Raw genomic sequence first — 16,478 nt, 5'->3', positions numbered from 1 at the left:
TCCGGACCCTAGACTGAGTCAAGAGACAGGTATTTGAACGGGCATAGCTGTTCCGGAGGTTGGGGTAGGCAGGGTGAGCCAGGGAGCCCCAAGTGCACAGAGAGTGCCTCCTTCGGGTCCTGCCAGTGTGGGCTGGAAGTGTGGTGTGGTCTGAGTATTAGAAGAGGCCTCTGGAGGTCCTCCAAGGAGTAGACCCCAGCAAGGGAGGGCTCAGTGCCAGCATCCTCTCAGAGCTCGGGAAGTGAGGAGGAGCACGGAGACCAGACCGCAGCAGCCACTCAGAAGCTCCAGCGGGGCGGGGGGTAGGGGTGGGGGGTGGGTAGAGTAGCCTTGGAACCCCAGGCTACATGTTGTCCGCAAGCCTGCGCCACCTTGGGCAGGTTTCTTACCCTGTCTGCATTCTTACTTGTTCATCTGTGACGGGGATAATAATGGCCCCCACCTGTGGAGGGGTGGGGGGATGAAGCACGTCCATCCCTGTCGGTTCCGGTGGTGGTGCTGGCTCCGGTAGGCCCTCAGGCCTTGTGAGTCCATGTGACTCATTTCTCATTTCTAATTCTTGTTTAGCAGTCTCTCCTCTCTTGTGTTAACATAAGCCATAGTTTGCTCACAGTGTTCTGGCAATAAAGATGACTTACTTAGTTTAGGACAGCATTGAGCTCAGATGTGTGCTCGGTTAATGTGAGCTGTTGAACCATTTGATGTACTTCAGACCTGTTGGTTCAGAAGTGGCCAGTGGTGGAACTACCCCAGTGGCAGCACCCACCCATCCTGTTTTGGGGAGTGGGTTCTGAGAACGCTTTTGGCTTTCTTTTCAAGTGGGGTGGGAGGCGAGGAGAGAAGATCCTCCACCACGTGTGGATCCCTCATCCTGGATGGCGCCAGCTGCCACTCTGCTGGGTGGGACCCGGTCGGCAGGTGGCCTCCCAGCCCAGGGCTCCAGGGTATTTGTGTGCGTGAGGGCCAGGGTGTGCAGTTCCCCAGAGCTGCAGGCCTGGCCAGGGTTTTGAGCATTTGCGTTGGTGGGGGAAAGAGGACTAGTCCAAAGGCACTTAGTGACCTCAAAGATGTTATCCAACACTCGGTTGTTATAAACTACCAAAGCAATGACAAGCACAAATGGACCCCACTCCACTGACAAAGAGGAAATGGCTCTGAGTTGGGGGAAAATGTCTGTCGTAAATTCCTATGAGTTTTTTTTAAAGCTGTAGATTTAATTGAGTTTTATTTCTAGGATAAGATAATTGGAGTGAAACGAAAGTGTTGTAGTGTAGAAGTTACTGTTTTAAAGATCTCTGGCATCTGCTATTCCCCGGACAGAGCACAGTTGAGAATTCCAAAACAGGCTGGAGACCTGTTTCAAAAGTTTTTTTCTTTGGCTGCCAGACAGTGTTCTTGTTACTTGGGTGACTCTAGATTGGGGAATAAAATCAAAGTTTAAATAATTGTGGATTTGCTACTTACTATACTTGTGTGGACATTTAAAAATACATGTATTTATATTTAGTGTTGTGTGTTTTATAATTGGTGAAGGAGAGATGTATGTGTGGCAGCGTCCATGGACTTTTCTTTGCAGTATTCTTGTGTTTAATCCACTGAATTATTTCCATTTATTTTTATAAACACCAAACTTTTATACCATCCTGTCATACTTGGAAGACTGGGAATTTCAGGTGAATTGTATTTGATTCTTTCAGGTGAATTTTATTAGCAAACCATTGCCCTTCAAAGGTGGTGATCTAAGATCCAAAGGAATGAAACATGTGGTGTTTGGTGTTTTTGCTTTGGTGATCTCCCTTGTGCTTTTTTAAACTGCTTTTCTTGTGGTGTGAGACTAGTATGGCAAAGATGGAGTAGCTCTTGGCCTCCTTTTCCTGGTGGCTCTGATGAAGTTCTCCTTTGGCTGGTAAGCCACAGACCGAGCCGTGTTTCAGAAGCACATTTGCCCTGCTGGTGTCCTTCATAGGATGGTGAATGGGTTTGCAAGGCTGTGGTTTCTCTCTTTTCTTTTCTTTTTTTATGTATTTCTTTTTTTAGTCCATGGATTTTGCCCCAGTAAGTTTTATGTGATATAGTTTGAGTAAAGTCTGCATATTACGTGGTTTTCTTTTTCCAATCTGTTACACAGGCAGTCGTGGCCAACCAAAATTGATGTTCCTCAGGACCTTGAGGATGATCTCACAGCCACTCCTCTGTCCCATGCGACTGTCCCTCAGTCTCCTGCACGGGCCGCTGACAATGTCCTCAATGGCCACCGGAGCAAAGGCCTGTGTGATGCGGCTAAGAAGGATGAGCTCCCGGAGCTGGCTGGCCCGGCGCTGTCTACAGTGTCACCTGCGAGCCTGAAACCCACGGCCAGTGGGCGCAAGTGCCTATTCCGGGTGGAGGAGGACGAAGAGGAAGATGAAGAGGACAAGAAGCCCATGTCCCTCTCTACCCAAGTGGTCCTGCGCCGGAAGCCCTCGGTGACCAACCGGCTGACGTCGAGGAAGAGCGCTCCAGTCCTCAACCAGATCTTCGAGGAGGGGGAGTCCGACGACGAGTTCGACATGGATGAGAACCTGCCTCCCAAGCTGAGCCGGCTCAAGATGAACATCGCCTCCCCGGGCACTGTGCACAAGCGCTATCACCGCAGGAAAAGCCAGGGCCGCGGCTCCAGCTGCAGCAGCTCGGAGACTAGCGACGACGACTCGGAGAGCCGGCGGCGGCTGGACAAGGACAGTGGCTTCACTTACTCGTGGCACCGGCGGGATAGCAGCGAGGGCCCCCCGGGCAGCGAGGGTGACGGCGGCGGCCAGGGCAAGCCGAGCGCGGGCGGCGGCAGTGCGGACCAGGCCAGCCCGGGCGAGAAGAGTGCGGGCGGGGGCAGCCCCGCGGGCGGCTCCGGTGGCAAGCCCACCGGCACGTCGGGGAGCACCCGCCGCTGTGCCGGCCCCGGGCCTGGGGAGCTGGTGCAGAGCCTCAAGCTCATGAGCCTCTGCCTGGGCTCCCAGCTGCACGGTGGCGCCAAGTACATTATCGATCCGCAGGGTGGCCTGTCCTTCTCCAGCGTCAAGGTCCAGGAGAAGTCCACGTGGAAGATGTGCATCAGCTCCACGGGGAGCGCAGGCCAGGCCCCCGGAGTGGGTGGCATCAAGTTCTTCTCTGACCACGTGGCGGACAGCTCCACCGAGTTAGAACGGATAAAGAGCAAGAACCTGAAAAATAACGTGCTACAGCTACCTCTGTGCGAAAAGACCATCTCTGTGAACATCCAGCGGAACCCTAAGGACGGGCTGCTGTGCGCCTCCAGCCAGGCCAGCTGCTGCCATGTCATCTGACCTCGGCTCCCACTGGCCACTGGCGCGCTTCCTGCTCTGAGTGGTGAAGACCGGCTCACTTCACTGCTCTCTTTTGGTTTTACTCTTTTAAAGTGGGCGTTAGGAGCAGTTATTTATTACCTTTTCGTTGGTCCGCCTGACGATGTGACAATGCATGGTCTTTGTGCATGCTGCTAGATACTACTTTTCTTTTCCAGCCGAAAAGTCTATTGTGTAATTTTTACATTTATAATTTTAATGTGGATGATCAGGATTAAATTAAAATGTATATTTGGAACCTAATATAAATGGAGCACTTAGAAATGTGTGATGTTCTGCACTTAACATAGAGAAAAAAATGCTTTTGTTTCCTTGTGAAAACTCTAAATTCCTGTCCTGACCTTCTGTGATAACAGAAACTCCGTGCTCGGAGGCACACTCCGTGGTGTCTGAGACAGAACCAAAGCAATAACGTGATGCCGACAGGCCTGGTGCCTGTGAGCGTGTGCGTGCCCCACCCTCCGAGGCCTGTGCGGAGCCAGTACAGTGAGCGTCTGCACTGAGAACCTTAAAACCACGATTTCAACATACCCACACCTGTTTGTCTTAAGCTATAGTGTGAAAACAAGTTTGGGCTCTTAAAATTTAACTGAAAAAGATTTTCTTGTTTTGTACTAGGTGAGATAAAGTACTTAGATTTATAAGGCAGCTTCCCCTGTAGTGGTAAATTACAAGCAGACAATCTTACTTTGTAATGTGATCAAGTGAACTGATGGTGTCTTAACTCTACTTACAGAGTGTATAGTCTGTCTGACAGAAAAGATGCTCAGTGTCCATTCTTTCCTAAAGGGCACACCCTAGGGTTTCCTTTAAAACCATGGAGATAGAGGAAGCTGTACGGCCTGATACGGGAGCAGAGGTGCACACAGAGGTTGGCAAAGTCAAAACCCTATGAAGTAAAAAAAAAAAAAAACAAAAAAAAAAACCTGGGATTTTTTAGGAGTTTGGTAATTAGATCGACTCTCTTGTTTTTTTCCATTCTTCTATATCCTTTAGCTCAATAAGCTATGAAAATTGGCTGATTAAACACACAAAAGAGTAAAATTCACACAGCAAACGAAATGCACAAAGCCTGCTTTTTTGTTTTTGTTTTTGTTTTTGTTTTTCTGGAAGTGTTTTTCACTTTGCCGTCCTGCCAAAATAATAAAGACCTCTTGCTTTAAACTGTTCCTGTACAAAGACTACTTTTGACCAGATAATCATCTTTCATGGCATTTTATCTTGTAAGACGCAGTATATTGGCAGATTGCTAATTTTAGAAGGGGCCAGATGCTACTTGTTTATGCTGTGCCCTGGGGGTCTTCAAAGCAGTGCTTTTCCACACTGGTGATAGGATGTGGCTGGGCTGGGGTTAGGGGAGGGGAGCTTTCCCACACTCATGTCTCTGAGTGGGCAGAGCACCAAAGGACTGCATTCCATTGGTCATGGTTTCTCCAAGTACACACTGACTCTGCTCCTTAGGGTTCATACATTTTACTCTGAACTCTGAATTTCACAATATACTTACTAAACTAAGATGATACTTAAAATACTTATTTTACTTTCTAGACCTAGGCTAGATATGTTTTAAGCTACAGCTCTAGTTCATTGTGATATTTATGATTGAAAGCTACCAGAAAAGATGTGTGGGTGAAGCCATAGAACATATTTGCTTGAAATTCTTGAGCAGGGATCTTATAAAGGGCCAGAAATAAGATGTGTGGTTCACATAGATAGTGAGCGTAACATCTGTATTAAACGTAGGAGAGAAGTTTATAAAGGGCATTGGCAATAAACTCTTTGTTGCAGCTGTTTTCCAAGTAATGTAAATACTTCTTCCTGTGATAATGTATAGCCTTGGAATGGCACCTTTTAACTAACCCATACGTGTTTGTTTTCCAATGGTTTTTTATATTCAGATGTATATATGGTGCTCACTCTAGGATCAGCAGTGTTGACCGTCTATGCTGCATAGCTGTATTATAGCCTTATTAGTTGTGTGTGGTTGGTTGGCCCTCTGGGTATACAGATGTTAGTCTGAGTGGCGTCTTACTCATTTGTTCATAAGTGAATGATTGTGCATGTGTTGTATGTCATAGTATGTCGTCACATAAAAGGGAGGGAGCAAATAACCATTACATTAAGATAATATTGGACCAAACTATTTACTAGCTCTAAAGTTTCTTGTACCCCTTAACCTGTCTTCAGAAGTTGCATAGAGTTATAGTAGTGTGTAAATTCAATATTGTGGAAAAACAATTAGTCTTGTATTTTTCTGTACGTGTGTGTACATATATTATATATATATACACATATATATATATACATATATATATATAAAATTATGTACTTCTGGCAATTCTATCTGTATTTAAAGATGTGACAATCTTGACACCGATTTTAAGAAGAGCTGTGAGACTGAATCAGAATAAAGCTATCCCTACCAAGTAAGAATTGATGTGTTAAGAGGGTACAGAATTATCAGCTGATTGGTCGATTGCTTCCACTGCTGGTTGATTTCCTCATTGTGTAAACATTGACAGGTATGTGACAGATGGGAAAAAAATCCAAATAATAAAGTGGCATATTGGTGTTCAGCAATATAAACCGTGTCCCATGTTTCTCTTTCTTCTCCTGAATGCAGCTTTCTCAACAGACTCAGCCTGGGTGACATGCAACTCTGCACATGCTGTGTACCTGCACTGCCAGATGCAACTGAAAAAATAGAATTGTGACCGTCCTTGGTTTAAACTCATGACCGCAAAAATAAATGAATAAATAAACAAACTCATGACCACAAGTGGCTCCAGGACTGCCTGCTAATTATGCTTTATTTCCCAATTCATGGCTTCCCTCACTTGGCTGGTCATCATGCTCTCAAATAATGGAATGAAGTGAAGCCATTGAAACTGCTGCAGGCTCCCACTTCCTCCTCCCACTTCATCTGAACCCGCATGCCCTGCCCTTGCTCCTGGTTGTGTGATTCCGAGGTCAGTTCCTTTACTCACACCTTGAGGCTTTATGGCTGTGAGTGAGGCAGCAATGAGGACTGCTCATTCCCTGCTTTCTCTTGCACCATCCATCTTTGCTTCACTGCTAGATCATTCCTAATGGCAAACAAAACGAGACTTGATTCCCCTACCTTAAAGAGATGTCTTTGTTCTCTCTCCTCTTGGTTCTTTGAACCCTTCCAGTCAGACTCTTGCTGCTACCTCCCCCCACCCCCGGCCCATAACGCTTTGCTCAAGGTTATTCTTTCCAGCATTCCATGCGCTGAAAAAATGGTGAGTTTTTAAAAACAGCTTTAGAGATATAATCCACATGGCACACAACTTGCCGGTTGTACAATTCCATGCTTTTCGTGTATTCTCAGAGTTGTGCAACCATTCCATAAACCCAAAAGGGAATCTGTACCTGTTTGTACTTCCTCCCTTCCTGTCAGTTACCCACTGGGGCCTTAACCCTGGTGACTGCTGACCCTGGCAGTCAGCTTCTAATTCTTGGTAAGTTGGTCACCCCTTCCTCATAAATCTCTCATTTTGGGCTCCACTTGCGCCTCACTGCTCTTCATCCCACTGGCTCGTCTCTCAACTTCTGTGCTTGGAGTACCCCAAGGTTCCTTTCTCGATCTTTCTCTGCACTTAGTCTCTTGGTTATCCCATTCAATCTAACATTTGTGTGCTGATAGAACCCTAAAGTATATGTAGCCCACCTACCACAAGCCAGATTCTAGCACGCTGTTTGACTTCTCTCCACGTTTGTGTCTAATAAGCACCTTTTTTACATGCCCCAAACTTAGAACCTCCCCCTTAAATCCTTCCCTTCCCAATGCTTCACATCTCATAAATGGTGGCTCTAAAACCTTTTACACAAGTCAAGAATCTGGGAATCCTCCTTCCCTCTGTAATCCCAATATCCAATCCATTAGCAAATCTTAGGCACCATTCAGAAATGGATCCCTTCTTACTGCCTTCACTGCTAACACTATCATCACAACTGGACAACTGTAAATGCCTCTTGGAGGGTGCTGCTGCTTTTGCCCTTGCCATTTCTTTTGACTTTTTCTTCAGCAGTGTGAGTGAGACTTTTAAAAGCTAAACCAGTAAAAGTTCAGTAAAAAGGTATTTAATTTCCAAATTATTTGGGGGACTTTCCACAGAAGTTTGTTACTAATTTCTACTGCAGTTCTGTTTTGGCAAGAAACTGTACCTTGTATAACTGAAATCGTTTAAATTTTACCAAAACTCTTCCTAGGGCTCAGCTAATGGCCTTTCTTGATGAATGTTTTTGTGAGTGCTGGGAAAGTGCAGTTGTTGGTAAAGTGTTCTACACAGGTCAGTCCAAGTTGCTTAGTAATGTTAGTCAAGTCTTCTGTATCCTCACTGAGTTTCTGTCTCATATCAGTGAGAGAGGAGTACTGAGATCTAGAATTGTGGATTGGCTATTTCTCCTTTTAGTCCTATCAGCTTTACTTCATGAAATTTGAAGCTTTGTTGTTAGGTACACATTTAAGATTGCTAAGTTCTCCTGATGAACTGATCTTTTTTATCATTATGAAATACTCTTGGTCTCTGGTAAACTTTTGTCATGAAATCTACTTTGATATAGCCACTCTACCTTTCTTTGATTTGTGGGACTATTTTTTTTCCATCTTTTTTATTTTTAACCTATCTATGTCTTTATATTTAAGGGACAGTTGTTTTGTTTTTGGATTTTTCATTTCTTTTTTATAGACAGCATATAGTAGGGTTTTGCTTTTTATCCAATCTGCAAATCTTTGCCTTTTATTTGGAGTATTTTAGATCAAGTATGTTTAGTGTAATTATCAACATGGTTGAATTTAAATCTACCATCTTTCTGGTTTTCCATTTGTCTCATCTGTTTCTTATTTCTTTTTCCTTCTTTACTATGTTCTTTTTGTTTGTGCACTTTTTATTGGCTTATTGTTGTGCCTCTTTTTTAGTGGTTGCTATAGGGATGGATATAGATATAGATATCAATGGGTGGATATATATGTGTATATATATATATATATACGCACAGCATATTATACATATGTGTATATATGTATAAAACTGCAATCTACCTAATGTAGAAGAACCTGACAAATGTGCACTTTACTCCTCCTGTTCTTTGTGCTATTGTTGGCATACATCCTATTTTTACATATGCATAAATATTTTTATTTTAAATTGTTTTCTTTTTAAGAGATGAAACATAAGGGGAAAGAGTGTCTTCTTTTACCTACATCTTTATTCTTTCCAGCACTCTTCATTTCTTTGTGTAGATCCACATTTTGATATTTTCCTTCTGTCTTTAGAACTTTAAATTTTCATATGTGCAGGTCTGCTGACAATATATTCTGTCAGCTTTTGCTTGTCTAAACAAGTATTTTTACTTAATTCATGAAGGATATTTTCATTGAGTATAGGTTGATTTTTATTGCAATGCTCGACACATTTTACACTGTTGAGTGCTAGATTGTTTTATTCATGTAAAAAGTGTTGGTTTTCATTTTGGCATACAGTTACTTGGAATCAGGTAGATCCTTTGGGGTCTTGCTTTTAAAGTGTGTTAGGACAGATCCAGAGCTGCCTCTAGGGCTAGTCTGCCTCACCCCTGAGACAATACCTCCTAAGCACACCACTGAAGGACACATCACTCCACTGAAGGACATGTCAGGCCTTAGGTCGCCCCTTTGCCTTTCTGTCCCTCACTGCTGTCCACTGTGATGAGGAGGACTGGGACCCAAGCACATGGTAGGCTGCCAGCACACTGTGTTTCTGAGGACCCCTGTCTTAGCAGACATCCCACTCCACGCTGGGTGTTACAGGTTGAGAAGTCAGGAGAATAAAACGGAATCCTTGTCCTTGTGAATTCATAATGCCCTTGAGTAAGAAATGAGGATTTAGATTAGTACCAGATGAAGATCAGAGATCGTGATGTGTGGCAGGGCACTGCTGGGGGATCCTGAGAGTCCCAAGGAGGGTGAGTTCAGGGAGGGAGAACTGAATAGCTGGACAGATGCCAATCACCAGCTCCTGTATGTGCCAGGAGCCAGGAGTGGACCTTGCTGAGGGAGAGTCCACTTTACTTCTTGGCTCATTCATCCTTTCAACAGGATGCTACAATTTCTGGACTGGAGGACTGGAAGGGGCGGTATCAAGGGGACTTGAGACTGTTCAGTACCCCGTAGTGTGCAGCCTATCCTTAGCCTGTGCCCCAGGTTTGGAAGGGCCCCCTTGACTTCATGCTCTGCTCCTAGTTTTTTGTCTTAAAATTCTTAAAAACTTTCAAGCAAGGATGCTGCATTTTCATTTTGCACAGGGCACCTTAGGTTCTGTCCCTGGCTGAGAGATTACTTGCAGATCTGTACTCCAGGAGTATGGAGAGGTGATCTCAACCCTGAGAGGTGGGGACTTTGGTGAGAACATAGGTCCTGAGGGAGCAGCAAAGGCCAGAGACAGGCACCCAAGATTACCTGCGAGGGCTGCCTGTGAGCCTGAGAACTTCTTGCTGAGACTGAGTGGTCTGTGGATCAGATCTGAGCACCAGAGGCTCCCCAGACTTGTGGAGAGTGAGATGGAATCAGGTCCTTGGAGGACTAATCGAGAAGTGTCAGGAGAGCGTGTGGGTATGACTTTGATAGTGTCCCTAGTGAAGGATGGGCAGTGGTGCATGGCTCCTAAGGCTCAGAGAGGTTAGGGGCCTGCCCAAGGGCACAGCACTAATCTGACCCCAGAGACCCCTTCTGCAGGTTGCCCACCTGGGTGGGGAGAGGTGAGATTGCCCTTCGACTTACCTTGGACCTTCCAGTTCCAGAGAGCCGGGCAAAGCAGTATTAAGCCTTGTACCATAAGGTTACCCTTGAAACCACACTGGAGCTCATACCTGCCATGTATTAACGCATCTTTTTACCTTTCTAATGTCTGAAATTTCCAAGTTTAGAGAGACAGCTGGTCCTAGGGGATGGTGGACTTGCAGGGGAAACCAGATTGGGCAGCTTGTCGCACACCTCGTGAGGTGAGATCAATTAGAGTCAGGGCCGAGAGCTGGTCTCACATTTCCTGAAGAATTCCAGCTGGCTGAAGCTTCCCTGGGCTGGATGGCTATTCCCTGGGACCCACCACCTGGGAGGAAACTGAGACCAGGAAAGAAGTGTCTCTCAGTCCCCAAGATGTCTGTTAGGAGACCCTAGCTTCCACATGGTTAATGCAAACCCCAACCTGCATCCTTCCTTCGGGTGGCCCAAATGTGGGGTGTTGCAGGGTGGCTTCCAGCTGGTAAGCAGGGCCCCCAGCAGGCGGGACCCCCAGGATGGGGCCGGTGGGCAGGCCCCAGTCCTTCCTGAGAGGTTCCTGCTCTCCCCGTGGTGCTTAGCTGCCTCTACCTGTGATGGGCAAACCCCATGGGGCTTGTTTCCGGCCTTGTGTTCTGGAGTGGGGAGGGGCAGAGGTGGCTTCAAAGTGGCTCACCAGTCTCCACAAGTGGGGAGACCTAATTGGTTTTCCTTCTCCGAGCCAGACAGCCTTGTAAAGGGAGGCACATACCCATGTCGACATGAGCTGCCTTCAGAGACGTGGGCTCCTGGGCCAAACTGCCCAAATCCTGTCCCTCAGGCCCGAGGTGGTAGGGCCAGGGCAAATGCTTGAACAAGGTCCAGGTGATTCTTTCCCTATGCGTGCGGGCATGCTCTGAGGAATCCGAGGCCCTGTGCGGCTGGGCCTCGGTCCAGGACTCGCTGCCCACCTGGTGTGGGCCTTGGTTGGGGCCCCCTGGCTGGCTTGCAAGACCTCCTCATTTTGGCTCTTAGAAAGCCCTGACAACCAGTGTCCCACAACCTTCCTGAGTTCCCACTTCTGCATGGATGAGAAGACCATAACTGGGCCTCTTGACAGGACCAGAAGTATCTTCAATCCTCTGAAGAGGTTGTGGCCTTCTTGTGGCTGGGATGAAAGGATGCTCCCACAGCTGCTCTGGCACAGGAGCTACGTCTTCCCTCCAGGCTCTGGGGGCTCCTGGAGGAGCTGGTGGCGCCAGGCTCAGGTCCCTGCTCTTCAAGCCATCCTCAGGTGGGTGTGGGGACATGCAAGGAAGCCTGGCCTGTTTCTTCAGACGTGGCCCAGGGATTCTTGAGATAAATCAGCTGGAGGACTCCGGATCCTGGTTCTGGGGCCTTTGGTCTTCTTCCTTCTGTTGCTAGTTTCCTGCTGGAGATGGGATGAGAGCTACAGGGCTGAGGAGAGAGCAAGCATTGGGTAGCTTGGTGCAAGGCAGCAGTACCATCTTGGCAGATGTGGGGCTGTGGAGCGTGGGGACACTGCTGGGGGGAGCCTGTGTACCTCAGTTTCCTCATCTATAAAAGAGAACAATATAAGAAAACTGAGGCCCATAGGGTATACCAAGGAGGGCAGTGGGCTCCCGGCCTCCAGCTCCATCATAGGGCCCGGTATCCCTAACCACGGGCTTCTGGCTTCTTCCCCTAAGCCACTAAGATCAAGATTTGGCCTCCATTCCGACCCTGTGAGTTGCAGGTGAGGGGTGTGACAGTGTGGCCACTGTCCTCAAGGCTGCAGGGGCTGGGCTCTGCCAGCAGAAGCCCAGGCCCAGGTCTGGGGCCGCGGTGGGGGCGGGCGGCTCGGCGGGCACGCCACGGGGCTCCATGTGAGCTGCCTGCCCGAGGGGAGCTGGCTCGCAGCCCGCCAGGCGGGCCGAGCACCAGGGCCGAGGCCCTCCGACGCCCCGCACCTCCCCAGGAGGGCCTGGGAGGCGAGCTGGGGGCGCGGGGTCGTCGGCGGGGAGAGATGCGGGGCGCGTCCCCGGCTCCGTTCCGCCCCTCGGGGCTGGTGGCCCCGGGCCGCCGCTGCTCGGCTGGGGTGCCCGCGATGGCGTCGGGACTCGGCGGCCTCGGCAACGCGGGGCGCCTCCAAGGGCGGGGCCTCCCCGGCCTCTGCCCCCACGGGCCCTCCAGGCGCCGCCCGTCACGGGGCAGGGGGCTGGGGACGTGAGCAGGGGCATCCCCGGGAACACCAGGAGGCCCGAGGCGGGATGAGGACCCCGGCTGGGGGGGCGGGGGCAGCCCCTCAGCACCGGGCCGCGCCCCTGCTCCAGCTGGGCCTCCGCGGTGGCACCGAGGGCACCGAGGGCACCGAGGGCGCGGGCGCCACCCTCTTCCCCGGCCGCTTCCCCGCCGCACAGGCCCGGGCCCGGCGGAGCCGCCCAGCGGCCCGCCCGAACAGCACCGCGTTCCAAAGGCATCCATCCATCCACCGAGCACCAACGCCCTGAGGTGACGGGGCCAGGGCCTCCGCGGACCAAGCCCACGACCCCGGGGGCAGACGAGGGTGGGAGTCGGGCTCCCAGCGTGCCCCGCTGAGGCCATCCCCGCCCTGACACGGAGGGAGGGCCCCCAACTCAGACGCGTCTACAAGTGGAAGGTCCCCGGCCCTCCTGGCTGCTCTTCCCCAGTGGAAGGAAGAAGGGACCACAGGTCCGCAGTGGCCCGGCTGTGAGGGACAGCGGGGGGCGGGGGCTGCCGCACCAAGCGGAGCTTGGCAGCTGGCAGGAGACCAACGCCAGGCTCTGCCCTCCTGGGGGGTCCTCGTGGTCAGACTGAGGCCAGGGCAGCAGCCTGAGCTCGAGATAGCACCCACGTGCCTGTGAAAGATGTGGGTGCAGCCTCATGGCAGATGACACCCCTGGGCAGGGGCCCTTGTCCTCTTCCTGGGATCAGGGTGCAGGGGAGGCAGCTGGCCCTTGGCCTGGTGCCATGGGCATGAAAGCAGCCCCAGTGGCCCATGCCAGGCCCCTTGAGGGGACAGGCTCCAGTGAGAGCAGAACCTCTTGAGTACTGCCCAGGCCCAGGCCACAGGCTTTGGAAGTGGCACACAGGTGCCCAGCCTCAAGCTGAGGTTCTCAGCTCCCCACCTCTACGGTTCCCCTTCAATGACCCAACCCAGGGTTCATCTCAGAAGGGAGGGAGTTTCAGTCCCCGTCCAGTAAGTAGGAGTCAGAGAGGTAAGTGTTGCCTTTAATAGCTCAGTTACTCTGTTTTTTGTTGAGAAAAGGGTCTGTTAACATACTGCAAAACAGAACAGGAAAGAGGCATTTAGAGCTGTCCAGGTGCTGGCAACACTGCCTGGAGGCACACACACCCTCCCTCTCAAGTGAGGCTCAGCAGGAAGCCCCAGACCAGCTCCGGGGGTGGGGTGTGTGTGTGTGTGTCTGGGGGGTTCACACCCTGCCCAGCTGCCCAGCCCATGGAAGGGCCCGTTGCTGTGAGAGGTGAATGGAGAGTGGTGGTCCCCGCGAGCAAGGCTCTGGGGCGAGGTCAGACAGCTGCAGCAGTGACAAACAGGGCCTGGGCAGGGGCGGGAAGGCATGGGCCGACTGGGGGCCCAGGAAGGGCCAGGTCTTGGCCGCCCTGTCCCCTGGCCCTCACCAGGACACTGCACATGGAGGAGGGTGCCTACCACGTGGCATCCTTTCCTGTGGCCCTGCATGGGGTCAGGGTTCAGGGGCCACTTTGTTGCTCCAGGTGCCCCTCCGCCCTCACTCCAGGCAGCCTGGGCGGGCGCTCAGGCCTCCTTCTTACTGCTTTCCTGTGATTCCTCCTTCAGGTTCTGGGCCATGAGCTTCATTTGCTGTTGAGAGAACACAATAGTGGGTGAGCCATGCAAGCCTGAGTGGTGGCCCCCAGATGGTGGCCCAGGCTCCCTGGGTGATGGTGTCCCTTGAGCTCCATCAGAGCACACTGAACCCTGAGGAGGAGCCGGCGCACTCTTGACACTGCCTGAGGCTTCCTGAGAGTGCAGAGCCCGGGCTTCCGACCCTGATGAGATGGGAGCCAGGAGGACTGGGCTGGGAATGTCCTGTTGTGTGAACCTACTAGTGCACTGGGGATTCTACAGATACAGAAACTCGAGGCAGCTGGAATGTCCTTCTCCCTGGATCCCTAGGGCAAGGGGAGGGGAAAGGACAGAGTAGGGGGCCTGGAGTACTGACTTGGGGCCAAGTTCTTGCTCTGTCTCTATAACTTGGTGACTCTGGAAAGCTGACCTCTATGAGCCTCTTTGTTTCCACATCTGCATAGTGGGAGCCACTGTACATTTTGCACGGTGGCTTTGGGGGGGGGGGGTCACTGTGCATGAAGTCCCTGGCCCAGAGCAGCTACACCGAAACAGCAGACATTTCACCAGCCCTCTGTCCCTACAGCCATAGGACCATCCCGAGCCATCGAGCCGTCCAGTACCACTGGGGACATCCTATGAAGTCCCCCTGAGGGCCAGGCCAAGTGGGAAGGGTCAGAAGGAGCCTACACCCAAGGACAAGGCAGCCTTTGTGGGGGAGGTCCCGCTGCTCCCAGTCCTGAGCCCCCTACCCTGGACAGTCCCCTAGGCCCCCATAGCTCCCAGCCCCCTCTGTCCCATGGGTGATGGAAAACATCACTCTAGCTCTGCCTGTTTGTTGAAAAAAATTAATAACTCCTTTGGAATTTGGCTTAAAATACACACACTGATTTTTTTTTTCCACACACTGATTTTTGATAACAGTTATTTACTGATGGGAAAAACAAGACTCTGAGCACAAACACTGCTGGTGTTCCAGGTATCTGGCTGGCCCCCCCCCCCACCCCCGCCCCCAGAAGCTCCAAGCACCACACCAGGCTGGACACCAATGCCACACTCTCCCTGTTTCCTTAAGAGGAGTCCTGTTCATAGTCTATAATCTGTCTTCTACTTCAACCCGATTTCCCCTTGTGAGGATCCTTTCCATCTGCAGCATCTCGGACGACCCCATTTCACTGCAGATGGTTCCTTGCTCAGAGCCTGGCCTGTCCACCACAAGGGGCACAGTGCTGGGAGCTTGAGGGCCACCGCTCACCCTATGGGCTGGGGAGGGGCCTGCCGGGCTTTTGCTGGTCCACACGGACACAGGATTTAGGGGATGGCTCTTAATGGGGAAGGGGACAGGTGGGAGTGAGCTCTTCTTGTGTGGGACAGAGCATTGCAGCAGGCCGACCTAGTACATGATATGTGGGCATGGGAGCTGAGGTGGGCCGAAGGACTCACAGTCACAATATCTGTACAACCTCACCTGCCAGCATGAGGCTGATGGGTTTATTTGGTTCACAGACCTGCAGAAGCAGGACTGCCAGGCCACCTGAGAATCCCCTAGAAGTCATGTTTGGCATTTGATCCCTCTTCTGCTGCTACTTCCTGTCCCCTTGTGAGCCCACTTTCCCTGTTCACTGCTGGTGTGAGCTATCCCCAAACGGGAAAACTGTTATTATTTCAGCCCGGATTCACCATAGATTCTTCCAGCTGGTGTCATTTAATACTTACGAGACCTTTTAAAATGTCTTTTTATGAAAGAATATGAATTTATTTCCTAATTTGACAGTAACTATAAGAAATTTAAAGGCTAAATAAATTTAACTAAACTAGAACTATAATGAGGATAAAATAGTCCCTAGCTTGTCATGGAATCTTCTAGCCTTGCTTCCTCAGCATTCCACATGGGGAGGAAAATCAAAATGGGTTTCCATCCAAAGGGGTCTGTAAGGCCCCCTGCAGGGTGCAGCCTGCTGTCACATGATGAGCTTGGCTACTGTTGGGAGCCGCTTGCCAGCAGGTGAAGCACTCCAGAGGTGCAGACCTCCTGGGAGTGGCATCCTGCTCCACAGCAGCTAGACTGTCAGATGGAACCCTCCCTTGATCGACCTGGCTCAAGGTGGGAGCTTCACTCAGGCCAGGGGAGTGGTTCAGAACCACCTCCCTACCTGCTCAGGGTGGCTCCTGAGCGCGAGGGATGTCTGGGAGGTTGTGGCTGTCTGCACTGGCTGTGCTGCTGGTCGCAAAGGTTGGAATGATGGCCAGGGACCCCACCACCTGCTCATGCCCCAGCCCAGGCAGCAGGAGCAGTCTGCCCAGGAGTACCTGTCCCTACAAGTGCACTGACCAGGCCCCTCCATCTGATGGGTTGGGCTGAGCCTGCCTACAGCCCTTTGCCTCAGTGGTAGGTCCCACAGGGCCTGATCTGCCTCCTGGAGCTTGGTGCCCTCCACAGAAAACTGGGCCCACGGTGGGCGGGAAGGCCTGTGCTCCCCAACCTTTTGCCAGTGCAGGACTGAGCACCCTG

At 50.8% G+C, this 16,478-nt stretch overlaps 2 protein-coding genes and 1 long non-coding RNA gene across 10 annotated transcripts in view; 1 reads left to right on the top strand and 2 right to left on the bottom strand.

The window, feature by feature from the left end:
* Window positions 1–5,945, top strand: part of SNRK (SNF related kinase) — a 58,185-nt gene extending 52,240 nt beyond the window's left edge. For all 5 annotated transcript variants that reach the window (XM_025461456.3, XM_025461457.3, XM_025461459.3 and 2 more), the window contains one exon: window positions 2,129–5,945. In XM_025461456.3, coding sequence (XP_025317241.1) covers window positions 2,129–3,320 — 1,192 coding nt within the window. In that variant the 3' untranslated portion in view covers window positions 3,321–5,945. The remainder of the gene's footprint in view (window positions 1–2,128) is intronic.
* A 2,862-nt stretch (window positions 5,946–8,807) lies between these two features.
* Window positions 8,808–12,114, bottom strand: LOC112668820 (uncharacterized). The gene is made up of 2 exons (XR_003141897.3): window positions 10,257–12,114; window positions 8,808–9,226 (listed from the first exon to the last, which is right to left on the bottom strand). It is a non-coding gene; the product is annotated as an uncharacterized LOC112668820 (long non-coding RNA).
* Window positions 12,115–13,354: 1,240 nt separating this feature from the next.
* Window positions 13,355–16,478, bottom strand: part of ANO10 (anoctamin 10) — a 228,679-nt gene continuing 225,555 nt past the window's right edge. For all 4 annotated transcript variants that reach the window (XM_025461462.3, XM_025461464.3, XM_049099760.1 and 1 more), the window contains one exon: window positions 13,355–13,981. In XM_025461462.3, coding sequence (XP_025317247.1) covers window positions 13,916–13,981 — 66 coding nt within the window. In that variant the 3' untranslated portion in view covers window positions 13,355–13,915. The remainder of the gene's footprint in view (window positions 13,982–16,478) is intronic.

This window comes from Canis lupus, chromosome 23 (genome assembly GCF_003254725.2).
Source record: "Canis lupus dingo isolate Sandy chromosome 23, ASM325472v2, whole genome shotgun sequence".
Lineage (NCBI taxonomy): Eukaryota > Metazoa > Chordata > Mammalia > Carnivora > Canidae > Canis > Canis lupus.
Note: the sequence above shows the minus strand (reverse complement) of the source record. Positions and strands in the feature narration are given on the sequence as shown.